This window comes from Corapipo altera, unplaced genomic scaffold (genome assembly GCF_003945725.1).
Source record: "Corapipo altera isolate COAL_440 unplaced genomic scaffold, ASM394572v1 61, whole genome shotgun sequence".
Classification (NCBI taxonomy): Eukaryota; Metazoa; Chordata; class Aves; order Passeriformes; family Pipridae; genus Corapipo; species Corapipo altera.
Window position 1 is genome coordinate 5,940,576 of NW_020884910.1, and position 27,156 is coordinate 5,967,731.

Consider the following 27,156-nt stretch of genomic DNA (forward strand, 5'->3'; position numbering starts at 1 on the left):
TACCACTGCTCCATCAATGTACTCCAATATAAATTGAAGGTTTTTTCCTCTTTAAAGGGTAGTGTGCTTTTTTGGTGGAAATTTTTAGTAAAAAGCACCTCTTCTCCAAAGCAGTAAAACCAAGTTTACCTTCTGCCACCCTGTAATGCTCTAGAGTTTTTGAGCTCATAAATTGTCAACATCAGAACACATCTGAAACACGGTGGCAAAAATCCAGCAGCAGGCAAAACTCCACAGGTGAAGTCACATACAACAGGAACCTGCTAAGTATCAGTAGCCTATTTCTGTTGGAGAACATAGACTTGCAATTATATGGCAAGATGCTTAAGCCAAAACAAACAGCACAAATGCTTAGAAAAGCTTTACATTAAATAGGTAACTTGGTGTTTATGTGACAGGTGAAGAGTTTCTACAGCCATATTTCAGATAGTCTTAATCAAGAACTTGAGCGCAATTGTGGTTTTTTGGGTTGTTTTTTTAATTCTTGGCTTTAGTGAGGTTTGGATTCAATTCAGTGAGCAGTACTGGCCCCAGTCTGTATGATGTGATACAGCAGCTGACAGGGAATCAGAACACAGATCAGTATGTCTTTCCCCAGTGCAGGAGTTTCTTGCGGCCTAGAGAGCTTCAGCTCATGTTGCCACAATGCCTTCAGGCAATATGGTAGTAAAACTGAATGCTTTTGCAGTATTAAAGCACTGGGGAGGAGGAAAGAAAGCAGAATAAAGAGAGGGGGATAGAGTAACCTTTCCATTATCTATTTGAACTGATCCTCTTTAAGGGCAAGAGAAAAAGAGCATAAGGCAAGTCATTTGTCCCATACAAAGCATCTGGATTAGATGGGTTGAACAGGCTTGGAGAACCCCCATGGAAAGGAAAGTTATACTGCCAGACACAGATCACAACACTCACCTGACAGCTTGGTTTGGTAGATACTCAAAAGGACTTCAGAGCTTTTGGACAGGGATATTTTAAGTAATCTAAGATACTGCAGGATCAGAGGATAGTATCCTCACAGGGACAGCAAACTGATTAAAAGACAGAAATCACAGGGCATAGAGTAAAAGATCAGTTTTCACAGTAATGAAAGGTCAGCAGTGGAGTCAAACATTTGTGCTGGGGTCTATATTCCTGTTTTAAAAAAGGAAATAGTGAGGTGAAAAAGTATTAAGAATGAGGAGTGATAAGTGAACCTTCTAATGCTGAGTGACTGGGCATTGTAACAGCAAATTATTTCCAGCACAGGTCAATATGGTGATATACACACTGGGGGAAAAAAAGCAAGAATCACAGTTTTTCAAATGAAGGGAATGACTTGACTTACTCATCACTCACTAGATCCTGATGTGGTAATTGTTCTTTACGTAATTGTATCAGTAACAAAGCAAACTGTTGTAACAAAGAGATAATAGCACACCTCGAATCATTACAGGGGCCCTGTAAATACCCAAGTTTTGAAAGCAGTGAGGGGAGTGTAACTCCCTGTAGAACCAGAACAGCTTTGTTGCCCGTTCACACAAATGATCAGAGGTATCTGCTAGTTCCCCTGTACACAAGTAATTGAATTGTCTAAAACTGTACAGGTTGTTTGAGAGGTAACTGGGCTGAGGGCAGAGAATGAAAGAAACACAACAGAGATCAATAAAAGCTGAGTGGTCTGGAGAACAGCTGCAGCAGTTTAAGTACACCAAAAGTTTTCCAGCCTCTGCAGCTGCTGGTGAGGCTGGAGTGATGAAGGCTGCACTCCTGGTAGCAGTTCATCTCCAGCTGTGCCTTCCCAGCCCTCCAGCAGAGGTCAGGGAAGACACCTGGTAGCAGCAGCTCAAGACTACAGACAAGTTTCAGAGCCTGAGCTTTGCTTTTGCACATTATTTTAATGAATGCAGCAACTCCATTACCGGGAAAGAAGTTTCCAAGGGAGCTTAAATTGAATAGAATACAATGTAGAATATTTAGAGAAATATTTCTTTTTCCCCAGAATCTGGGCCAGAGTGCAACTTCATCACTTCATATATGGCACTTCAAAGCAGGAGAGAAGCAGAATGAAACTGCAAACAAAAAAATGGCCTTAACAGAAGAGATTGGAATAGGTAAAAAGAGAGATGAGTTTTACTTAAAGATCTTTCTGAGAAAAGTCACTGTGGAAGAGTATGTGCTGCATCTTAAGACCAGTTACTTTTACAAGTACAGACCATAGTTTTTCAAAGATTGTTGTCAAGATTTGTAATAACTAGCAGCTAATTTGAATACTTTAAATTGTTTAACCTGGAAAGACCAAAACAGAGTTCTTGACACCTGGTCTGTTTGTTTCAAGACTGCTCACTAATCAATGCAAAAATATTCCAGGACAGTTCCTCTTCCTATGCTCCCCTCCACCCCATAGGACAGGATTTCTGAGGAAAGGCTCATAACTTCAGGGAAAACAAACAAACAGACCTCGCTCTCCTCAGTTGTCAGACACCCTTGGCATTCATCACAGCAATCCAACACACAGTTTGTGTTAGAAATCTTCTGTGTTACACAGTTTATGAAACATCTGAGGAATATTCTGTATCTGATTTCAGAGGGAAACAGCTGGACTGAAAAAAAATTGCACATGACAAGTTGTAAATGACATAACTCAAATAGTGCACGTTTATTCTGAACGGTATTTCTAAAGAGTTTGAGAAAAACAAAAACATGCTCCTGATGTACAACAAGGGCAATGATATAGATTAAAAATGGACCATCTTATTGTAAAGAATTTGCTCCCCCTGCAGCTTAACTTGTAACATTAAGAATTCATCTGTAAACTGCATAACAGCATACCTTTGACTAAACCTTAAACTCAAGAGACCAGGGGTGGTCTTAGCCAAATTAATCAGGAAGCAGTTGCAGATTCAAAAGAAACATCCAAGTCAGCAAACACTTTACAAAACACAGACTTTGTGCATAGCAGCTGACCCTGGATTACAACATGGGGAAGAATAGAACAATTTGGGGAAATCAAATTTTTACTAGACACAGGGCACCATCAAGATTTAACGAAATATCACATAAGTTTGTTTCAATCGTAACAGTATGTCATATTTAGTTGGCAGGTTTAACCATTAGCTGCATCATGTAAACTCAGCCAGTTTCTGTATACACAAAATAAATTCTCTCCCTTCCCCCTCCAAAAAACGAGGGATCTCTCTTCTGGATGATTCTTTTTCTCCTGTACCATGGTTTCCTCTAGTAGGAGTCTTTTTGTAGATAATATCTTCATATTTAACCGACATAGGACAAAACCAGTTGCAGAGATTCAGGAATAACTTGTATATACACAATTTACACTCTAGAGCTGTTAGTCACCCACATTTTTCTTGCTAGATCTTCATCCAGAACAGGAAGTGCTGGTGTTTTTTTTCCCCACTGAGACTCCTAACTTTTGAAAAATTTACTTGTTCATAAGCTGCTATTTTCAAGCTAAAAGGATGCGCTGCTGCAGCAACAACCAAAGTCACTGAAGTTCTCTGCAGTAAGCCCATACATCACACAATTTCAGTGTCTCTGGGTAACAACACTAAGATACAGCATTCTCCTCCCTCCCTCACCATGGTTGATATACTAATAAAATACAAGTGTTTGTCATCCAGAACTACTGACCTTCACTTGCCCTTATCCATGTACAGGGAACAAAACTTTCTCTGAGATTCAGAATAAACCTTGTATTCAAGATTCAACAACTGTTTTCCAGGATTAATAGCCTGGGAAAAGGAGTCCTAGATTTGTGGTTACTCTCTCTTCCACCTCCTACAAAACATTTTATAAGAAGTTACAGTGAGGCAGGTCTGCTGTGGAATAGGAGCTTTAAGAATTGTTTTCATGGATACATTCATAGAATGATGGCAGCCCAAAGCAAAAAGAGACAGAAACAAAGGTTAATCCAAGTAAGTTCAGACATCAGACTCGTGTTTTTAAACCTGAAGGAAAACTGTCTGTGAAACACACTGATTTGTGGAAGCCTACGACAACAGCAAATCCTAAGAGTTCATATCCCCACACCCATCTACCCAACCCAAACACTTACCACTTAGTTCTAGAAGAATGAAGAGCACTTTGCTTGGCACCAGAGGCAGCTATGGTCTGAGTTACAGCTGTGCTGCACAAACATCCTCAAATACAATACTATCTCTCTCTCCCTCCACATACTTCTCTTGATTTGGTCTACAGATGGCCAGGGAAACTATGTTGGCATATGACAAGCTAATTGTGCTTCAATACACCCCCTTCTAGAAAGATGCTGGAACGGCCAATATAACCACTGTGAGCAGGTCCTAGCCCTACTGAAAATAAGCTTTTGTCAAAAACTAGGCTGCCTCTGGCCAAGGGAACCGTTTGCATCTTTCTAGCCAGAGTCTGCCACCGCATGTTGCAAACACAGGTGCTCAGGCCACGCAGACAGGCTGTTGTTAACGATCTGCCCATCCCCAAGACTCAATTAGTGCAAACCCAGTAAATTAAGTAGCTGTTTTCCAGCATAGGTCAGTCAAGATGCACTCCAACAAACGCTACATACCTCTGGGAAAGAAGGAGTAATTCCGTAGCAGCTCACGTAGTCACCCCCTGGGTATCAAAGACCACACAATGTGCAACGAGGGGTGCCATCCCTTGCCTCACCACAACTCTCATCTTAGAATCCTTGGTTCCCAAGTCACCCTCTAATGACTGGACAGCACCTACTAACCAGATGTGTGCTGCAATGCGCACTATAGGTTGGAGGCTTTCAGAGTGGATGAATTCAAGATGCAGATTTAAATTTTAAAAAGCAAACAGGAAAGGAACGCAGTTCAGCATCTTCTTGGGGGATGGGGCAGGTTGGTGTTGTCTCAGCTCAGTGCACTTTCCCAGGTGCTTGGAGAAGAGTCCAAGCTCAAGTTGGTATTTATATTGGCATACATAAAATCGCTGGCAACAGTGCGTAGGAAAGGAGCACGAAAGGATGCAAAGCAGAGCTTAGTACAGTTCACTGTAGCCTCGAGTTTACAGTACTAGGAAGAAGACAGTCAGCCTATTTTCCAAACCCATAAAATGCTCTAATATATGCTGCTTTCTCTGGTGCTCCATGAACACCCTCCCACAACAGGAGAACTGCATTATTACTACTGAACAGAGAAAGGGAAAAATAATCTTCAAAGGAACAAACTGTGCAGTTCTTCACCACCTCTTCCCGAAGGAGCACATAAACACAGCAAGCCAAGCCAACCCCAAGCAAATCCAGGAGACCCCTGCAAAGCTATGTGACGAGGGTCAGACTCATGTCTGCCTTCTCTGCCTTGCTGCCTGGTTTCCTCAACCCTTGCCTCATCTCTAGATGTGTCACTACAGGTTTAGTAGCTGTAACAAACTGGAGACAGATGCTTGGTTATGTGATCAAAGCTGGTAAGGTGGTCACAGTCACTTTTACTATCCCAACACCACAGGTAAAACTAACTCTCAATGAGCCCTACAGCATTTCACCCATTTTTAAAGCAAGGGTCTTGCCTCAGGATTCATATTTTTACAAGGTTACTCTTGCCAGCACCAGATATAGCTTTTACTCTGGTAGAAGTCTGCTGGGAGTTGGGTAAATGAAAATAAGAAAAAACAAAGACCACTCTAAACTCTCCTCTCAGTCAGTTAAGAAGTGTAGCACCAGCTTGGGTGAGGAGTATTTAAAAAAGCATTCAAAAAGATCAGCCCAGGCAGAGTGAAAAGGTATGGTAAAGTAGCCCACCCTTCTCAGCAAAAGATGGAGGAAAAAGCCATACTCAAAAATATTGGGAAGAACTAAATATACTTTTCTGAGGCAGGGGGGATTAAGAGGAAGAGTGGGAAGTACTGAAGTAACATTCAAAGGTTGGGGGAGAGTAAAGTACCCTGTAGGTTATAAAAAACACGATAATGTAGGAGTCAAAGGACAAGATATTGCTTTGCCTTTTTTCCCCCCATTGGATTTACATTCTGCTTACTGAAAGAGTAATTCTGAAGGAAACTTGTCATCAGGATAACCTGCTCAAGCCCTCCACACCTCAAACTTATAAGAGATCTGCACACTTTTTCCCACCCCAACAGAAAACAAAAAACAAGCCCCCTCAAAAAGAACCCCACCAGAAAGGAGAGCTCAAAAAAAAAAAAAAAAAACCAAACCCAAAACCAACCAAAACCCAACCCCAAACATGATTGGACAATCCTTGGAAGAAGCATTACATTTTGTTGGAGAGAGGTCAAGAAAAAAAAAATTAAGATGAAGCGGTGGAGTAAGAAACAAACAAACAAACAAACAAAAAAAGCCTAAAAAAAAAAAAACAAGAGGCCTCTCTTTCCTTATTTGGCGACAAGCAAGTGCAAGAAAGTGTCCGCTGGGGTTTTGTTCAGTTGTCGGTCTTTTGCACATCTGCATTCTGGCCAAGACAAGGGGCTTTGAGGTTTTTCTGCAGCACATGGGCATCTGCGGGCTCTATCCTCTTGTAGTAGTTTTTCTTCGTCTCAATGATCTCAAAGCCAAACTTTCTGTAGAAGTCAATTGCGGACTCATTGCTGATCTGGACATGCCTGGGACAGAAGGGAGGAGAGAGCGACAGGTATCAGTATTCTGCCTCCACACCCAGAACGGTCAAAGACAAGGTAAGAAAAGGAGCTACCTAGCTCCTTCTAGCTGTTCTAGCTGTCTAAAGACAAGAAAAATGGTGTAAATTGAGGACTGGAAATTCTGCTCTTCCCAAATCAGTTCTGAGCTAACACGCAGCTCCTGGATGGCCCATGGCAACCAACAGCAGTAAATGTTTCCCCTCAGTAAAGCTCTTTTAAGGAACATAAAATAGCAGAGAGACCCTAAAGCACTACTACCTCAGTAATTACAATTTTTCTTAATCTGGAAATGGCAGATATTTTGTGGAAATACATAACAGAGTTTCACCGTAGGGCCAACTTTAACACCCTGTAGTAAATACTTCTCAGATGACCAAAGGAGTTGTCTAAGTGGTGATCCCAACACACTGCAACATAAAACTGGCAATTGTGTACACCTTGCTCACTTCTAACTACCCCTCTCTCCTCACAAAAAAGCTATGGCAGCACAAAGAAGCCTTATGGATTTACAAAGTCCTTTCCCCTTTCTTGCCCCTTTCACCTATTTCCCTTGAGTTTTACAGACTTTGCAAGCAAATTTCAAGAGTTCAAGGCCTCCAACACTAACAGGCATCAGTTCTTCATCCTAAGTGACTAGGACATCTATTTGCACAAGTTTCATTTAAAAAAAGAAAAAAAAGAAGAAAAGAAAGAAAGGAAAAAAAAATGTTTGGCTCAAAAGGCATTCATTAAACACTCTCAAAATTCAGTGGACACCACACAAACTCATGAATCACTTTGTCATGACAACATGCTGAATAACCATAGAACCAAAGCAACTCTGGAAGCAACAGCAAAACAAAACAAAAGATCTCAGTGTTAAGCCCAATAAGCATCAAATAGCTAAAAGGAAACTTCATAATAATGACAAATTTAGGCACTGATGTTAAGCTGTATAAATAATATATTCACATAGAATACGCACAAACACCAGACACAGTAATAAAATCAACAGGCCACTAAGAGAACTTTGTTATGTCCAGTTTTCAGGGCTATTGTTATCCCAGAATCCTTATTCTGGGAAGTGTAATGAAGGATTATGAAGGATTTGGCTTTTTGCATTAAAACCAGCAAACAGCCCCTTCGCTGTGCACACAGTAATGTGCAAAAACGAAAGCCCCTGTCCCATTAGCAGGCATCTGAGAGAGAGTTCATTACCACTTGTGAGGCAGGAGAGCAGGAATACAAGCCAAAAGCAACCTTACTCAGACTCCTCTTTAAAACACATGTTCCTCTTACAGAGATGGCACAAACAAACAACAGTAGAGGACGTGAAAGACTTTGCACCTCCATGGTAGAGGTGGACTAAGCTTGATACCATTGATACCATATAGTGGTATCAGTGTATGAAACATTCCTCACTCAGCATCTTCAGCAGTCCTGGCAAGAATTCAGGGTGCAGTTCTGTGCAGCACAAGTCCATCCATACCTGCTGTGGGATTATCCCTAGCAGTGCATCATGCTTGTGGTGGTGTAAGCAGGCAGTGATGGACAAGGAAAAAGCTGGCTCAGAGGAGTAAGTGATCAGGCCAAAAACTGCATCAGCTCATTTGGTAATTGCATGGACACCAACGCACAGGAAGAAGTGTGAAGCCAGCAGCAGAGGAGAAGCATGGCTTTGGCACCTATGGATTACAGGTTCTATTTCCAGGGGGACCTATTAGGATGGCTCTCCTCTACCCCAGTGCTTGTTCTCTTGTCTGCATCATGCCAAGTGCTTGTGCAGTTGATTAAAAAAAAAAAAGAAAAGAAAAAGAAAAATTCCAGAAAACCTTCCCCAAACCCACACTAAACCTAAAAACAATACCCAGAAACAAAACTGAAAACAGCTTCCCCAGCTGGGTGAGGGCACTGATCTAGTTTATTGTGTTGCTGCACAAATAGCTGACCTGTCAGTGTGCAGGAATGGGAATAGCAGTTTGGCCTTACTACTGAATGTAAACTCTCAGTGCTTGCAAGCATCTCAGATCTGATGTTCTAACCCACAGAGTGCTGTCACAACAGACAGATGGCAAATGCATCAAAACTGCATGCAAGACTGAAGGCGACACTGTAGGATAAAAATAAAATCCTTTGTAAAAAGATTTTTTGGTCATACAGTGTAATTTTGCTCTAGAACATCATTTTGTAACTAAACTACTTTCAAATTCAGCAAACTTGCAAAACCCTTGTAAAGCAAGCAAGCTTTTGGTTTTCTCAACCATCACACAACAAGCCCAGAATATGACCCCTAGCTTTCTTGCTAGAACTTAAAAGATTTTGCATGACCCCACTGAAATACATACTAAAAATGCTCTTGGATCTCCCTCCCTTTGCTCCTGTATCTACTCAGAAAATGCGTGGGTGTACCTTCTTTACTTACAGATAGATGTTGTCAAAAGTGCCGTCTTTTTCACAGATGTTTAAGACATGATTCAACATTTTAGTTCCTGCCAAAAGGTAAACAGATACTTCAGAAAACCAGAAGGGCACAATTAAGTACTTAGCTAGGTGCTTTCTTGAGGAGAGGCAGGTTAACTGTAGGTAGACCAAAATGATAGAGCTTGTGAGAAGTAGGAAAGGCAAATAAAACATGATGTGCAGGCATTTCACTGTCTCTCTGACTGCTCAGAAACTTTAATTCATTGTTGCTTTGAAGAAAATAAAAAACCCCACAACAGCCCAGAAGCATATTTTAATACCAGCTTCAAGGTGTCAAACTCACCTCAAAAAACGGTCAAAACAATGTATAAAGCAGTGAGAGCACTGGTAAGTTTTTCTACCAAAGACCTAGTAAAATAATTTAAAATAAAGTTATCTTTTCATTCCAGTTTATCAAAGCAAATGGGTTACTGTAAGGTCTTGATTAATCTGGCCTACGTATTTGCAAGGTAGAGCAAAGAACAAAATGCAGTATAGACAGAAATCAGGTACTACCGCTGAGTAGCAATGATCAGTAGTGATAAAGACAAAATAAACAGAAAAATCATACATTTAGAAGAGTGAAGGGAGAAGCCAATGAAGGAATGTGGTACTCCATTTATGTATGACTTGCATACTGGCTACATACTGCTAACAAATTACTTCATCTCTCCGCATCAATTTTCACATCTATAGAAGCAGAGTATTTACATCATAGTATGATAATATGGTTAAAATGAAAATAATCTGAAATCCTGAATTAAAAAATTCTACAAAAAGTCCATTTCTGAAAGGCAGGGAAAAAAGAGCACATCATAAATCATACTCTTTCCCCCAAGTCCCTTCCAAAGAAACCAGTGGTCTGAAAGTGCACTAACTTTTAAAAACCTGAAAGCACATCTAGAATGCTGCACAGCAACCTGGTTTCTCTGGTGACTCAGATACAAAAGATCCTCCTTACCTATTCCTAGCCTTCGGTAGGGTGCCAGGCATCCAAGTGTCATGATGTAGAGTCTCTTCTGGTTCTGGGAGTGATCCACCCTACAGCACACTGCTCCCACTGCAATATCATTGAAATAGGCTGCCAGGGAGAGAAACAAAGGGTTATCAGTCACAAATCTCAAACTGTACATACAGGTCCTTCATTTACGCCCTTGATCTTCCTTCCTCCCTCCCATCCCGCTAATTCTCCCATCCAGATAAAATATCATATATTGTGGATTCACACTTGAAGTTACCAGTGGAGCTCTAACACAGTGGATGCTTACTACTATTCAAACCAACCAGCAACGACATCAGGAGGTAAGCTGGCAGCACACAATTGTTTTCTGCTGAAACAGAAAACGTGCCTATTCCCAGTGGGATGTAATCTATTTAGAACACAAACCCTCTGAGGTTGGGACTGCTGCTTTTTTTGAAGTTCCCAAACAGTTATTTTTCATGATGTAAACCAACAAAATAGAAGGAGCTGCTGTTCAAAACCGTTACGGACAGCAATGATGAGCACTTCTGCCACCATAGCCCACAATTACTGGCAAGAACACTTGTACCTAATTTGGCTAGTTCGCCAACCTCCAGTACATCCTTGTAGAACTTGTCATTGTAGCTGACAGGAAAAATGACCTGGTTTAGCCTCTTCAGCTGCTTAATGTTGTGTGGCGTCACATCTCCCAGCTCGATCCGGCTACTGGAACAAATCAAAACACGCTTAACATCTGACACACTGCAAACTTTTTAAGGACACAAAAAATAAATCATTTTATTTATGCGTAGAGAACTGTCCCACCTAATCATCAGTTCAATACATATTTGAACTGCCATGTCCAACCCATACAATTAAGTCTTACGTTGGTGGCTGATATAACTCCCAAACCTAATTTCAGTGGGTACCATACAGTCAGAGATTTCTCAGGCCACACTTAACACTAATGTACCGTAGGGCACGTGTGGTTTCATTGGGTGGGAGACAGGAGAACACAAATCCCTGCAGAAGTATTAGCTTTAACTTTATACTGCTAATTTTCCCACTGATCATCAAGATCACAAGGGCAAAGAAAAGAAAACCCCAAAGAAAATAGCAGAGGAACAGAAAGCTAGAATAGAGACCAAGGAAATGAAGTCCTTATCCATGCTTCATAGACAGCCTTAATTTTACCACCTAGCAATACAAAGCTTACGCTTAGACAAAGTCACTACTAGACATATTTCTCTAAAAAACAACAATGCTGTGTGCAGCAAACATATTAAGCCTGTTAATATGCAAGTGTGCCCCTCTCAAGGTGGTATCTGCATCTACTATGATCATCTCTGATGTAATCCTTCCTGCTGACTGAGAGCAGAATCACAACTTTAAAATATCAGTACTGAATTATACTGAGAACAAACAGACCAAGTTTCTCTCTTTTCTAATACTAACTTCCTGACAGAAACACTATATACACAGAAGCAAACCTAAACAAACCAAAGAAAAATAAATAAAGAGATCAGCTGCCCCTAGGTGAATGTAAGCAGTTTTAACAAGGACTACAAGAATGAAAAATAAAAACCCCAAGATAATCAAAATCATTTCCCAAATGGTCAACAGAATAAGAGGGCAGGTACAAAGCCAATACACATGGAATTAGAAATGCAAAGAATTCTCAGTTCACCTCAGCCCTGTTTTTACCAAATACACATGGGCAACTAGATTGTTTTCTGCCCAAACAGCAGGAGAGACACTGCTCGCCTTTTAGAAAAAAAAATCAAATTCCATTTTCAAAGAAGCAGCTTTGTACATCAGGCTTGAAGTTCATTCTAGTAATGTGCTGCTTTCCATCTCCAATGTCTCTTGTGCCTAGGCAGGTTGTTTTTCAGGTAGGTTAATCCCTAGGACACAACAGCACAAGTTAATTTAAATAACACAGTGACGCTAAGAAGATATAATAACCAACAACTTATTTTTCTTTAAGAACTGCAGCAAGCAATGCAGAGTGTAATCTGTCTCTGTTTTATTTACTGACCTTGGTTATACAGAAAAACCCCCTTAAATGATTAATACTCCAGATACCAGTTTTAGTTGTCACTACCAATGATGGGTGATAAATGCACAGTGCTCTCTGGGCATTGTAGTGCAGCCTGAAAAACTATCAGAAAAAGCTACAGGAACGGAGTCTTTAACGTTTACTTCAAGAATCATAACTTACCTTCACACCTACTTTCTCTTTTTACAGCAAAGAATACAGTTTTCAGTTCTGCTGAGATATCAAGGCTCACCATTGCCCGCTCTCCGGCATGACACAATCACCCTAGTGTTCCCCACAGAAGCTAAACAACTTGTAAGTAGGGCCTATCTTTTAGAGGACCACCAAGCATAAATGGACAATTGACAAGTTTGTAATTCTCCATGACATTAAAATGTTTGAGTTACTACTTTGAATTAACGGATGGCATTTACACATCAACTTGGCTCACTCCAAAGTTTAACCTTTTTGTCACGCATTTGCCAAAGAGATTAAAAAGCCCCCTGATTTCAAGCATCTCATGTCAGTATGGGTTCTTGCAAACTCTTCCAGGCAGCTCCTCATCTACCTTCCCCCCACCACACTGCACATGTCAACCTTTTTCCTCCAATTGCAAAGGCAATTGCTAAGCAATGAATCCTTGCAGTTTGTCCTCGAGCTCTGCTCACTTGTACAGCCATCTCCTGAGAGACATCTCACTACATGGACAGTATGTTCTCCAACAGTGATTTCAATAATGACAGAAGAAGCAAGAGACTCCATATTCTTGCATTTCATCCATGTCAAGATACACAGGCATACTATAGGCAAAAACAAGAGGTTATATGTCTAAAGTTTCTTGCTATAAGCCACTACATTGTGCTGAAATAGTTTGCAGTATCTCTTTTCTGTGAGTCCTACCACAACCACCCCTTTGTTTCACAGCCTTTTCCATCTTCTAGATTATTTTTGCTCTCAGGATGCCTTTCTTCATGTTTGCCATTTGTGTGAGTCCCTTTGATAATGCTATTTCAACACACAATAACTTCTGAGCTTGTAAGGATGATCTCCTCACACCACAGAAGTTATCAGATGATGGAGAAACTGCAATGCTTGCTTTATGCCCAGCTGTTCAGCCTAGCATGGCAGGGCTTCTTCAGGCACACAGAAGGCAAGTTGTGCCCTTTTCTAATCCCAGCCAGCAGTGCTGCTACTTCTTCCTCACAAAAGGCAGGAATAAAACTGTGGCATGTCTGTTCCTGGGTATATTTCTGTCTGTTAGAGAGTTTTGCTGGAGCAGAGCACCTCAGTAATCTTGCATTAGAAGGGAAGAGAAGACTGAACAGCCTCTTTTGTTGCCATCTGCATCAGAGTGGAAACCAAAGGGAGCAGGTCTCAACTGCCCGGGTAGGCCAGATTAGCTGCAGTGTAGGAGGTCAGTGAGAGAGGAGACAAATCTCACACTCATATTTAGTCATTGAAAGTCTAGACCTCTTCTCCAAATAATATATTAACCTTGGCAATACTTTTTTTATATCAATAGTTCCAAGCTCCCATAGATCAGCAATGCTAGCATGATGAACTCACAGCCAAGTGGTGAACTCACAGCAAAGTTGTTATACAGGAGGTCCCTTTTGATACTTGAGCAAAAATCTCTGACATAGACCATCATCAGCTAGTGCATTTTCTAATATTATTTTAAAATTAATTAGTTACTAATGAAACAAATGAGGCATTAGAAGGCAGTCACTGTGAAATATTTATGATGACAGTGCAGCAGGACATAGATATATTATCACAGGCAGCCAGGGCAGGATGTCTAAGAAAAGACCATGGCCAGAAGACAAACCTTCACCAAGAAGGTTTCAGACAGACAATAAATATAAATAAATGCAGAAGCAGAGTCCAAGGCTGCTGGTAGCTGCTGAGCCAAGACATCGCCTCTGAGGCTGGCATCAGGCCAGAGAAACGAGTTCCAGTAGTAGGTGTCTAAAAGACACTTGTCGATAGATTTCCTAGAGCCCTTAGACTTCCCCCCTCTATCTCTCACCACTTGCCACATTCACTGCTGCCTCCTGCCATCTCCTGCTGCCTGCCTCCTGTGCTCTGTCACTAGCTGGTTCCTCGCTGCTTGAGAGTTGCACCAGGGCCAATATTTTATCCTGGAGGAAAATATGAAAAGGGTTTGAGAAACACTGCAGGAAGCATAAATCAATATGCTAAATACATCTGCTTAAATAGTATGCACTAAACCCATAAATTACTTTAATGTATAGTACTAGTTGATTAAATCAGCACCACATCTATTACGCACAAAAACATTTAATAAGCAAACTAAATGAGGATGTGGAAAGGAAGACCCACATCATGAGAGTTTATCATTTTGCCTGAGGACAATGTGGCAAAAGTGCCACTGTGGCCTTGAGTAAAATCATGGGAAAGCTGGCACTGCTGCCAAAAGCAGCAGTCTTGCTGTCCCCAAGCCACACATTCCCGTCTTCTTTTTGGCACAAACATTTGTGCAACAATGTGGTGAACCAACACCAATTAAAACTAACCTAGCCAAAAAAAGAAAAGTTTAGTTTTAACCCACATCAGTCCCCTGACTGGGTTCACCACACAAAGTCTTCTGCCAGCATAAAGAGAAAACAAGTTGCCAGAGGCAGAACTTGTTGGTTCTTGAACAGAAGTGCCAGCCTACCCCAGTTTAACCTGGAAGCACTGTGCAAGAGCAGCACGGGGATGTAGATCTGTCAGTACACCTGTGAACACAGTACAATGTCCAGCCAATACAGTGCTACACTTTATCATTTACAGAACAACATACCTTTAAGGATTTTAAAAAAACTATTCCAAATATCCAAGTCAAAGCACCTGTAACAAAGGACACAAAATGATCACTCCCTTCCTTTCACTGGAGTAAAGCAAATACCTTTGTGGGGCTTTTTACTTTTTTTTCCTTTCCTTTTTTTTTTTTTTGTTAGTTTTTTTTTATTTTAACAGCTAGTTACAACTAGACCTGCTTCTTCAAGCTACTTCTCAGCCAAATCGGTAACATAAGTTTACCTTGTCAGCTAAGGTCTGATTAGGCCAGTCCTATGCATTCCCACTCAGTAGAGGTATCAGAAATACCTATCCTCTGCTGTTGCAAAGAAAAAAAATAAATTATGAGCCCAAATTAGCAGAACATAAAGATGTGTACAGAGCCTGAAGCATCCAGAAGAGATATGCCCTTCCCTAACAGATTATTTGACTCTATGATGCCAATAATATTACTAAGAAGATATACACTACTGACACCCTACAACACTACTGACACCCTACATCTCAAACGGCACTCCATGGAGCATGCAATAGTCAACTGTACTCCATCTTAACTTCTGGAACAAGTTAACTACCCACCCCAAGCAACTATTTTTAACATGGCAGAATGAGGGACTCCTGGGTCATCATGTCAGGCCTCTTACTACTACAGTGTTCTACAAATCCATACCCTTTCCTTGACGGAATAACAGCCCTCTGAAGCCACTTAAATGTCTTCCACTGTAAGGCTGTTCCCAAGATACCATTACTCTCATAGTTAGGCTTTCTTCTGATTTCCATCCTAAATGCACTCAAGCCTACCCATATGCTGTCTGTAGATGATGGGTACCAATAATGTCCATCACACGTGCCTTTTCAGAGAGTTATGATCTCTTTATGCTTTCCTTCTTCTAACCAAAGCCAAGCTCCTGACCTCCTCTAAGACTGGCTCTCAAATCCCACTATTCTCATACTAGCTCTTCTTCACATTCCTTCAAATTAAAAGTTAATTTTCCTTAAACACAGCTAATCAAAACTGCTGATAGCACCCCCAAACACTTCCTATTGTCTTGTATAATGGCAATAAGTTTTTCTTGTCTCTACCAGAAGCCTTTTCCTGACATACCACAGAATCAGAGTATTCTGAGTTGGAAGGGACCCACAAGGATCTTTAAGTTCAACTCTTAAGTGCCCATACAGGGATTGAACCCATAACCTTGGCATTGTTAGCACCATGCTCTAACCAATATCCTAGGATCCTTGCATTTCTCACAACTGCAACATTCTGTGACTTGGTTACTGTGGAAAAAACACTGAAACTTCACTAGTAAAGGGAACTGGTTCCTGCTGCATAAGGCTGCTATCCATTAAAAGCTCACAGCAACACTGCCTAGCGATGTTAGAGCAGAAGTGAGGAGTGATCCACAAAATCCAAATGGAAGTGTGACTTTAGTGAGGTGACATGCACCAGTTACTGAAACTGGATGCATGCCCAGAACATTGGCATTAACACTTCTGCTCTTGCATGCCAGTGCCCCAGTATCCTTCAGGCACCAGCTAGAAAAAAACCTCACACTTTTTGTAGAAACAAATGCAATTCCAACTAGTCCCAATGCAGTTGCATTCCTCTACCTGAAGCTTACTACAGGCCTGTTATTTAAACACAGTCTATTTTTCCTATAGTGTCTTGAATTTATAATGGTGGAAGTAACACAGTCTAAACGAGACACTAGTGTTACTTATGCTAAGACTGCCTTTTGCTGCTCAACATATCCCAAAGGAGAACTGCTACACAGAATGACAGCTCAAGAAACAGCCAATTTCCAGAGTTACACTTCAAGAGGAAACACAAATTCAGTTCCAGGGAATATCGAGTGCTGAATACTAGTTTAGAATGAACATCGGGGAGAAAAAAAGGGGAATCTTGAGTTTCTTAATGCTGTAGGAATCTCAGTCTCATTCAACTTTAAATAGTGCAAGTCTCTCCCCAGAGGGATGTGCCTGACTGAAACAGATCTCCACGCAACTGATAGCTGGGCTCGGCTTATTGAAGGCATCTGGTGTGCTAAATTTAGCAGAGCTGTATCTGAAACTCGCAAAACTTACTGAGGTACCCTCAGTCAGGAGAGGGAGCGCAGAGAAATGAGCTCTAACAAATTAAGAGGACTTCAGAGGAGGTTTGTCACCTGCTAAGCAGCCAGCTAAGCTTTACTGCTTCTATTCCGGCTTCCAAGTCAAAGCAGGAGTCTAGACAGGATAATCCACTCATAAAATAAAACCAAACCAGAACCATGAAAGCTATAGACCTGAAGGGTGTGGCTTTGCTTAGAGTCAACTCCAAGGCCAAATGAGCCTCTCCAGTGTTTTGGGTTCTGGGATCACTGGGGGTTTTTTGGTTGCTTTGTTTTTGTTTGGGTTTTGTTTTTTTTTTAATAGATGAGCTGTCTCACCAGGCACACAAGTTAGTCTAGTTCTTGTGGGCAGACCAGCATGTTTTCAATTATCTCCAAGATCTGTGGGCTGTATATCTACTCTGCTTCACTTGTCAGGAAACCAGAAGGATATGTACAAACCTAGCATGGAAAAATCTTACCAATTTGCCTCTGAGTCCCCCTGATCTTCTTTAGCCCCACTTACTACTGAAAACATGTATTTGCACGACACCTGATACTCTGCTGGAAGTTACTCCTGGCTGTATGCTGGCCTGCAGAAGGGCACAGTGATGTACAGAAGAAAGGTAAGCAATTTTAGAATCAGAATTATCAGAAGACTTCATTCAAGACTTGTAATTCTAATGGATCTCACTGTGAACAGGTTTCACTGTCACGCATCATTATTCCCCAAGACACACTTCAGATCCTCCTTGCCTCCCTCATTTACAACAAAAAACAAAACAAAACAAGAAAAACCAACAGCAAACCCATAGCACATTACAGTCAAGTTTCTTCATTTTATTTGGATATTTCATTCTGCTTCAACCTAGAAAACCTGACCACTTACAAAATACTGGCCAGTCTCCACATGCAAGAAGCAAAGTTATGCAATAATAGCCTCACAGTTTTTCCAGCTCAAAAAAGTTCTTTAAGAGTTGTACTAGACCTCAAATCTAGGCTCAACCATGATCTCAAAAAAACAAAACCAAACCCTCTCCCGCCAAAAAAAGACAACCCTAAAGCTAAAGTAGCAGCACAATCATGAAGCACCTCAGCTACCTAGATTATGCAAGTGCAAGGGGAGGTAGGGAGGTCACTTCAACAAGTGTCAAATAAAAATAAACTTTCCCAAGAAAATTAGAAGTTATCTCATTCTGCATCTGGATACAAAAACCAGGAATCACCATGCCCGGCTGACAGAATTTTCAAACTCCAAAATATCAGAAATAAATACAGCTGGTCTACAACAAAAAAGCAGCCATACATATATCATTTTGTTGCCTATAACACACTGATGCTTCAGAGCACCTCACAAGGTCAAGGCCTAGATTTTAACTCTGCCTATCCCAGGTACATCAAAGTCAGGTGAAAGAGGAAACAACTTGCCTGTGATCATATAGCAGATAAAGAGCTGCCAGAAATCCCAGCTCTCCATTGCTCACCTAACCATGTTTCCTTATTAGTCAAGTAAGCTCACAGGAACATTCAGATTTTGATCCATGATTGCAAAGCAGTACTCACTAGTTTGAAAAAAGCTTTGCTCAAAAATAATATTGTGTCTCTGTTATCTATATCCTGAGATATCTTATAGATTACTGCCCTTTTCCATACCCTTGGTGTCCCCAGATACAAAAATTATAACCCTCACTTGCCTCCCAGGAGATCGTGGTCCTTCACTAATTAGTGTTCATGAAGTACCTAATGATCATCAGGAAAGAACACAGGCTTACATTCAAATTCAAAATAGAAGTGATGCTGGGTTTACAAAGTACCTTATTTACATAAATATAGCTCGAGGGCACTTCTAGTATGTACATTAGACAACAAACATTGAATTGACATATCAGGCGAAAATTATTTTTCTGCTTCACACAGACTATTTCTGTAGGTCACTGAAACACCTTTTCTCACAAATGCCTGTGTCCATTAGAACAATTAAAAATAAAGTCGGGTCATTATGAGTTTCCTGCCTTTGGATGTCAGTCCCAGAGCTGGTGGTTCTTTTAAGGTGTTCAAATCACACATTATATTAATAACATACTGTGAAAAATTAACAGAATGTGCTATCAGTTTGATGTGCCTACCTTAAAACACTTCTAAAGCAACAATCATTGTAAGCACCTAACTTACAAGCAAAACCAGCTATTTCCCCCCCTTCCCAATTTTCAATAAGAAAGAATTGCTCTCAAATGAAAATTTGTGCTAAAGAGCTAAAACCAAACAAGCCTCCTTTAACTGCAATTTTCAACCTAATTTGTGATCTTTACTGACAAGTAATTTCAAGTACCATGTAGAGAAAACTTTCATAAGCCTTCAGTTGCTGCCCTGGGTCTCACCCCTCACCCCATACTCTCAAGAGAACATAAATACAGTGCTCAGATGGTGGAAGTCAGAAATTTTTCAGGGTTAGAGATTCTAGTCTGCTAAGGGCCAAAGATCACATGGAGCCTGGAAAAGAACAGGGAGAGGGAGAAGGAAGGCCAAGTGAGCTCAGAAGTACTTCATGCATGAAGATCTTACTATGCAGTACAGTATTTTATTTTCAATTAACTAAAGAAAAAAAACCTCTGCCCCTAGGAAAATTCAAATATCCTAATCTTAGTCACCTAGTATGGGAACTGTTGTGGAAACGGTTTTAGCTCAGTTTTCTATAAAGCCTTATTTAATGTCCTTTCTGTAATGAATTAATTCAATGTGCTTTGACACAAATACACAGTTATCCCATTTCAATGCTGTGCTTCTCCACTCTCAGGTGTTCAAGTTCAAGAGTCTCCAGCTAGTTAGTCCAAGTCTAACTAGTTTCACTAAGTATTCTTCTGTGCATAGACTGCTTCCCTCTTCCCCTTTGCTTCCAATCTCAAATCCCCCTCCTGACAAACTTCTGCTGCTTTAGAACTCCACATACACCACTTTTTTCCTTCCCCTCTTTCATCAGGGAGGAGAAAGTAATCCTGACATTGCCTGCCTCACTTAGAGAAGTAGGGATGCAAGGAAATACTGCACTTCTCTTATTGATTCCCAAACAAAGATCCAACTTCTGTTCTCTCCTTCACCTCCACTAGGTAAAAACATCTAGCGCCTTCTCAGATTATTGGGCTGAACACTTCTGATGGTTGCCAAATGGGCAGGCTCTTCAAGTTCTGAATAATTTCCACTTGGATAAAAGTATTTTTCTGGCTCATCCGTCACCCATTATTCCCCATTTCAGAAGAGATTTAATGTGGCAAAGGAGGATGCATCATTTCTTGTCCTCAGGAGATGGCAGCAGAGTCTGTGGTATTTGGTGATTAACTAAAGATACTATATTTTTCATAGAAGTGTCCCAAACTAGCAAGCCAATCTATATATTAACAAGCCACATGTACATGCAAAAAGAACTGAATGGTCAAACAGCACTCAAAAGCCAAGACTGGGTTCTGAAGTGCTTCAATAAAATGGCCACAACCCCTGCGTTACCTTCCTACCCTCCCAATCCTTCCTACTTCGTGGAATGTCTTAATCTGGTTATGGAATTAAACTCAAAAAGGGTAAGAGTTATAAATCAGGTTAAAGTCCCTATAATAAACCGTACTGAGTTTTTTATAAACTCATTTAGAAGCTATTAAGCCATTTGTAAGCATCCATATAGGCAAGGTCTAAATTTACCACCTATGAAATTAAATGCAGAGAGTATGGCTCACACTTGGACATTTCTAGGTTCAGAAAAAGACTAAAAATAAACAATGAATTTCAAGTTCAATTACCTTTTTTTGTCTCCAGTGCATATGACAATTCAGCAGTTTTCTCATAAACCTGGAACTTCCTCCCATATACATTAAGCTCAGCCCTGTGCCTAAGGAATGGAAGCAAATGTACAGCTCTGCACAAATTCCATCATACTAACTCAGGAGAGAAAAAACTCTCCCTGTTCTCGTGAGAAACACGCACAGCTTCAGGACCTTGAAAGGTTTATTTTGTGAATCCTGGCCAAACAAGCAGAGATACCAGTTTACCATAATGATTCCCTGTATTTTAAAAACACTAGCTATGTTTCTGTTATGTTCAGTACTCCTCAGCAGTGATGTCTCTCCTACAAAGGCAGCCAGAATAGCACTAGCCTGGAAAGCCTCTGGGTTAGGAAGGTCCCTGTGGCAGCAGATACCTGCTATGAAACATGCAGCCTTAAGGACTCTTCTGCAGCAAGTGAGGAGCCTTAGAAACTACAAAACCTGAGACATAACTGTAAACACATAAGAGTGAGAGGCACTCCTCCAGGAATTTCTTACTGAAAAGTAGTGGACCTTACTTTCTGAGGCAGTGCCTTAACACACAGCACTTTGCTCTCTTTTCAATCAGTTTTTCATCACGTGGCTCAAGCATGTGCTGCCACATGACAATCCCACAGGTGTTTCCCATCAAAAGTGGAGTTTGGTCAATGTGACAATGCACATGCACAGGATCACGGGCACTGGGCCCTGCCCAGAACATGCACTACGTGCTCAATGCATCTGACAGTCCTGTCACACAGTGGGTATGTGCATACAATGGAGCATGCAGGTCCTGCAGCACCCTCGTGTAATGTGGTCTTTAGGGAAGGCTGGATGCCTTCGTCTCCCAGGTTTCATCTGAACTGAAACAGCTCAGAAAGGTATCCTTACTTTAACATATCAACAGGTCACAGACAGCAATAAGCAAATGCTCGAGAATCAATGCAAGATTTTGTCTTCTCCTTAAAACCAGTAGCTTAAGGACTGTAACGAAAATACAAAAAAACCAAGAAACAAGTGAATCAACATCCTGAAAGCAGCAAAGTGCAGGGAGTATTATTTACATCTGCTCTACAAAAACAGCCAAATTACTACGCACAGTAGAACCCGAGTCCCTCCCACTGGTATTTTTCTTCATGCAAACCCAGTTCTAAAATAGATTTTCAAATTCCAGAACTAACAATAACAACATTTAGGAATACAATAAATGAAAAAAAGAAATGAATCTCTAGAGAATCATGAGGTTCACCAACAGAACAGTGAATTACCTCAGTTTCTCAAGCCACATTTCAGAAAAAGAGGGAAACATATGAGACTCTACACTGTTGAAATCATTCAGAAGGCGAAGACAGAGCGAACATAAAGCCAAGTATCACCAGTAAAACCAGGTGGGAGCTAATAGCAGTTACCAGTTCAGAAGCTGTTTAACTCACCAAATAAGAGAAAACCCACAAAATTTTAAGCAGCTGAGAAAGCAAAAAACTGTCTCTGAAACCAGAGGTCCTTAGTAGAGGAGGTCACAGACATTACAACCTGCTGTCCATTATTAACACATATCTATGTGCTATTTTGAATTCGGAGAGCTAAGAAAGAGGGCTGCAAGTAACACGCTTAGATCTGAATCCTATAGATCTGAAATTTCAAAACGTCAGTGAACTTGACAGTTTCTTCTTTAATTCTTTCTCTGCCCAAGCAGACTCTTCATAATTACAGCTGACATCATGTGTCTTAGCGCTCCCCAAAATCATCTCTGTCCTTTGCGGTGTGGGTTACAATGCAACACACACACTCCCAGAAAAAGTACTCAGATGGAGTCAGTTTGTTCAAAAGGACTTATCCACAATTTTGGATTCAATACTAAAGACAGACCAGATCCCTTCGAGCACATCAGTTTCTGTATATGGGGAATTGAAGCTTTAGATCTATTTTTAGAGCCATCTTCTGACAGTACTTTAGGGATCTTCACCGATCTTTGTAACTTGACAAACAATTTGGACTTGTTTCAAAGTACCCCTCTATAATTTATATATTCCTTTTGAAATATTCTCTAGTCCTTTGAGTCTCGCATTGTATTTAAATGGGGTTATTTTTCAATTTGAGTTCTGTTGGCGTATTTGCCTCTATTTGAAATTTCAGAGAACACCTGGATTCAATATGAGAATCTGCACAAGAATATGAATTTATTCTGCACAAGAACTTGCTGCGTGGTGCTAACAGTGTTTTGGCAAGACAGGAATATCTCTTCAAAGAGATGAAGAAGTACCAGAAAAGCACAGAGTACAGAGTCCAAAGAATAAGTCTTGAAGTCGAACCAGTGATAAAACTGCCTCTAAGTGAAAGTAAAGTAACAGAAACAAAGTTTGGTGCTCTGAAAGCAGAAGAGGGGTATGTAGGTTTTTACTCTATAGCTTTTTATTAAAAAAGTTACAAAAGGTAAAAATCTCCACAAAATGAGAACTCCTGAGCAGTGCAAGCACAGCCAGGCTCACCCCTTGAGGAGCACCACAGCACAGTGCACAGCTCTGGTTGTGACCTGCCAGGAGACCCCCATGGTTCCAGCTGGACATGCCCGGACAACCCTCACACATCCAGGTCCCAGTAACCCTGTCCCACAACTGACACAGGGCCAAGGCAAAGCTAAGCTGTAGCAAACAGCAGGACGGTCAACAAAGGATAAAAGGAAACCCAGTTCTGTCGGGAGCGCTGCAGAACAACAATCACATCAACTGCCACCTCTCCTGGGCTGATCCTGCTGCTGCTCTCCTCCCAAACTCCACCATCCTCATTACAAGGTGACTAAGAGCAGGGGTGCCCCGTTCCATGCAGGTGGATAAAGAGTTGTCCAATACCCCAAACACACCTATTTAGTGTGTCAGCTGAGAGTCAGTTTATTTGCAATCATCGCTGAGCCTCTTTCTACAGACACTTGTCAGCCCTCCACATGTCTGTAGCTGTTTACATGCTGTAAGAAACAGCTAAGACTCTGTTATCAAGCAGTCTTGTGTGACCTCACCCCAATTGCTAATAAGCTAAACCCCTTACCATTTCTTAGTAAAAGCTTAAGTGCTTCAGCTTCCATTCACTCTGCCTTAAGCTGCCAAACTGGAATAATAATACCCATCATTGCATAACACCAGTTTCAAGGGGACTGGTTTAATGCTCTTTTGAGAAGCAGCTGTGGAAAGCTTCCTTTGTGAGAATGAAGAAAGTGAGGAACAGGAGTGGAACGATCACATTTCATGGAGCTGAAAGTGATGCTGAAATTAATAAACATCAGGAGATTTAACCAACACTGAAAAACCTGTCCCAAAGTGACCTGCACAAGGTCAGACAGGTCATCTGACACCAAAGCAGAACTGAGAGTCTAAAGGCCTCCGATCACCTACTCAAACACGGCACCTCGTTGCCCCCACTGAGCAGGAAATCAGTGTTTCAGTCAACCACGCCTGAAATCTCCGGTTTTCGAGAGCCACAGAGAAGTGACGGCAGGCCGAGAGCAGCGTGCTACCGAAACGTGACACAGAACACAGCTCGTTTGTCATCCATCCACGCCGCACAGCCTCCACGTAGCAATTAAAGACTTAAAACCCGACAAAAAGTGCTAAAAGGACATTACACACAACAGCGCTGCAAAATCACACACACCCGAGGCTGGCAGCCTTTCCGCACAGACCGAGCGGCGCTTCTTCGCTACTGCCACACAACGACGGCAGCCCAGCCAGGCAGGGGCGAGAGCTGGGCCCGCATCCCCGTCCACTGTGCGGGTTCCCGGACACCGCAGGGCGGGATCCCCCCGAGCACGCGGAGCCGCCGCGTCCCGCGTCCCCGGCGCGGAGCGCCCGGAGCCCCCGCTCCGGCGGCGGCACAGCCGGGAGGGCGCGGGGGTTCCCGCGGGGCGCTCCTGCACCGCCGGCTCTTCTCCCTCAAGAGGGGCTCCCCCTGCACTCGCCCCCGCGAGCCCCGTCCCCGAGGGCGGGAGGGACGCGGCGACACCCATCAAGTCCCGAGGCGGCGGCACCGCTCGGCGCCCCCCGCCTCCCGTCCGCCGTGTCTGGCCCGCAGCGCCCGGGCCCGCCCCGCTGCCGCTCCCCGCTCTGCTGCCGGGCGGCCCGGGCGGGCCCGGGCCGGGCCGAGCCCCGCACTCACCCCTTCATGGTGCGTCCGCGGCCTGCCCGGCCTCCGCGCTGGCTGCGTGCAGGGCCCGGCGATGCGGGTGCGGCTCCGGCCTCGCCGTGCTCAGCGCGGGCGCCTCAGTCTCCTCCCGATCCCACTCCTGATCCCGATCCCGCTCCCGCTCCACATGGGCCTCCGCCCGCCCCGCCCCGCTGACCCCTCACCTCACGCCGCGCGCGCGCCCCCGCCCCGCCCGCCATGACCCCCGCCCCCCCGCGCGCCCCCACCGCGCACGCGCCTCGCCCCTCCCCCGAGGGGGAGAAGGAGGGGGAGGCCCTCGCGTGACTCGGGGGCGGGGCGACGAGGCTGCCACGTGGTGCAGGACGGCCAATCATCGCGCCCCGCTGCGCCCGGCTCGCCTTTGCCCGGAAGCGGCCTGGGCTGGGCAGGTGAAGCCCCGCCCGGAGTTGGGCAAGGCTCGCGCCGGGCACTTCCGGTGCGCGGCGCGGTCCGGCGCGGCGCATGCGCGCGGGGCCCGGCGTCAGCTGATCGAGTGCTGCCTTTGCCGCCGTCGCTGCCGGGGGGACTCGGGCGCATCGGGCGGATCGGGCGCGCCGGGTCGGCTCAGGTGAGGCGCTCGGGCCCTTCCCCAACCCTGCACCGCTCCCCTCGCCTCTCCCGAGGCGTGCCCTCAGGGCGTCCTCCTCTCCGGTGAAGCGGGGGCTCGGCTCCCGCCGCCCCGCTCGGTCCCTGCCCGGGAGCGGCGCGGGGTCCCCGCGGAGCCGCTTCCTGAGGCAGCGCGGCCCCGGCCCTGCCGAGCGGGTGTCGCCGGGCCCCCGGGCAGCCGACCTTTACGGAGCCACCGTGTCCCAGCGGGAAGGCGGCCGTGCGCTTCCCGGTCCTGCTGCTCAGGGAGATGAGATCTGGAAGCGAAGCGGCTCCTGAGTGAGAAACCTGCTGAGCGATCTCGCAGACGCCCAGTGAGATACCCCAGGGTTATTCCGGAGTCTCGTATAAAAAAGGGAAGGGGTGATAGTGGCCGGGTTTCAGTGCCGGGTCATCCCACCATCTTGAGTGGGTGGAACTGAATCTGTCTGTGCCTTGACCGCAGCCCGGCAGAGACGGAGCATCAAGGTTGTGGAGCAGGAATGCTGCTGCGGGCTTCTGACTGCAGCCCATTCCTAGCCGAGGAGCCCACCCGTTGTTTTGCGGTTGAATATACTGATGGCACATCAAATGCGATTCCAAATGCGATTTCCTGTAGCAAGTGAAAAAATTCTGGTTTAGGTGAGGTGTTCCAAACGGCGCACTTGTCATTCACTTAGAGGCAAGGAAGAAATGATACATGACTGGATGATATTGTACATGTTACAGCTGCCAGTGACATTGCAGTATGTGACGTGTCTAGATCCATCCACTCAATGCAGTTGCCCAAAGTGATGTGCTTTCTTAGGAAGAAGTAAAAGAAAGTAAAACCTCTCTTCCTAAGGCTTTACTGGCTTCCCTCAGAGAACTTGCACTCCTGCTGGGCATAAAAGCAATTTGGTGATACTTTTATTCATTGTAATGCAATACTTCAACAAAGTACACTGGCTATTTGATCTAGCATGGTATTTGAAATGCTAATACCACTTGATGAAGTGGAGAGGGGCTGGACAAGGACGAAAGCCTCCTGACAGACTGCTAGAGGTAATTTACTAGCCCACCCCTTGGTAGCACTTCAGCAAGAACGTGCCAAATACAAGCTGGCATTTGGTAGTGGAAGTTTGAGTAGCTGAGGCAGATCCTCAGTATACTGTAAATTGCTGTATTTGTGCTGACTTTGACACTGCAGATCTGCAGTAGCTAACGTTTGGCTTTTCTGTGCACCGTTTTAAAAGGCCTTTAAACGACCAGCAAACACAAAAATTTTAATTGTATCAACATTTTATTATTTTTTACTTAAGAGTGTGTGAAGTGAGGTCAGAGTCTACAGGTCTTTAAATTACCAAAAATAATGCAGCTTATTTTTTTCTCTGCCTGTCAGTTTCTTATGTGAAGTCTTCCAGAAAAGTTTTATTCTTTTATGTGGGAAACAAACCAGTTTTAATTTTGTAATCAGGTGGCAAAGCGTGGCATTCAGAAATACTAAGTCACCATGGTCATCAGTTTGAGAGTACAGGGAAGGAGAGATTAAGGCAACAGTGGAAAATGACTGCTGGCATCAGCTGACTGTTCGGATGGAGGTTGAAGTCTTGTGTTGCAATAGTGACATGCGATCTGTTTCCTGTGAATGCAGCCTTTTCATTTTCCAAATCAAGAATTATTTTCTACAGATAGTGATAATATAAGGGT

General features: G+C 43.2%; 2 protein-coding genes across 4 annotated transcripts in view; one reads left to right on the forward strand and one right to left on the reverse strand.

Annotated features, from left to right (window-relative positions):
• Window positions 1-472: 472 nt before the first annotated feature.
• On the reverse strand, window positions 473-25,012 carry NAA50 (N(alpha)-acetyltransferase 50, NatE catalytic subunit). Of its 3 annotated transcripts, none has more exons than XM_027653485.1 (5): window positions 24,856-25,012; window positions 10,581-10,714; window positions 9,992-10,111; window positions 8,993-9,059; window positions 473-6,555 (listed from the first exon to the last, which is right to left on the reverse strand). In XM_027653485.1, the coding sequence occupies exons 1-5, from the start codon at window positions 24,861-24,863 to the stop codon at window positions 6,375-6,377; spliced, it is 510 nt and encodes a 169-aa protein (XP_027509286.1). In that variant the 5' UTR covers window positions 24,864-25,012; the 3' UTR covers window positions 473-6,374. The 3 variants fall into 3 exon arrangements, with proteins under 3 accessions (XP_027509286.1, XP_027509285.1, XP_027509284.1); XM_027653484.1 differs by having other exon boundaries at window positions 10,581-10,717; window positions 24,856-25,011; XM_027653483.1 differs by lacking the exon at window positions 24,856-25,012 and adding an exon at window positions 14,059-14,153 and having other exon boundaries at window positions 10,581-10,717.
• Window positions 25,013-25,351: 339 nt separating this feature from the next.
• The window catches only part of ATP6V1A (ATPase H+ transporting V1 subunit A), a 29,069-nt gene continuing 27,264 nt past the window's right edge, over window positions 25,352-27,156 (forward strand). Inside the window, exon 1 of the mRNA XM_027653555.1 lies at window positions 25,352-25,450. The gene's annotated coding sequence lies outside the window, so the exon portion shown is untranslated. The remainder of the gene's footprint in view (window positions 25,451-27,156) is intronic.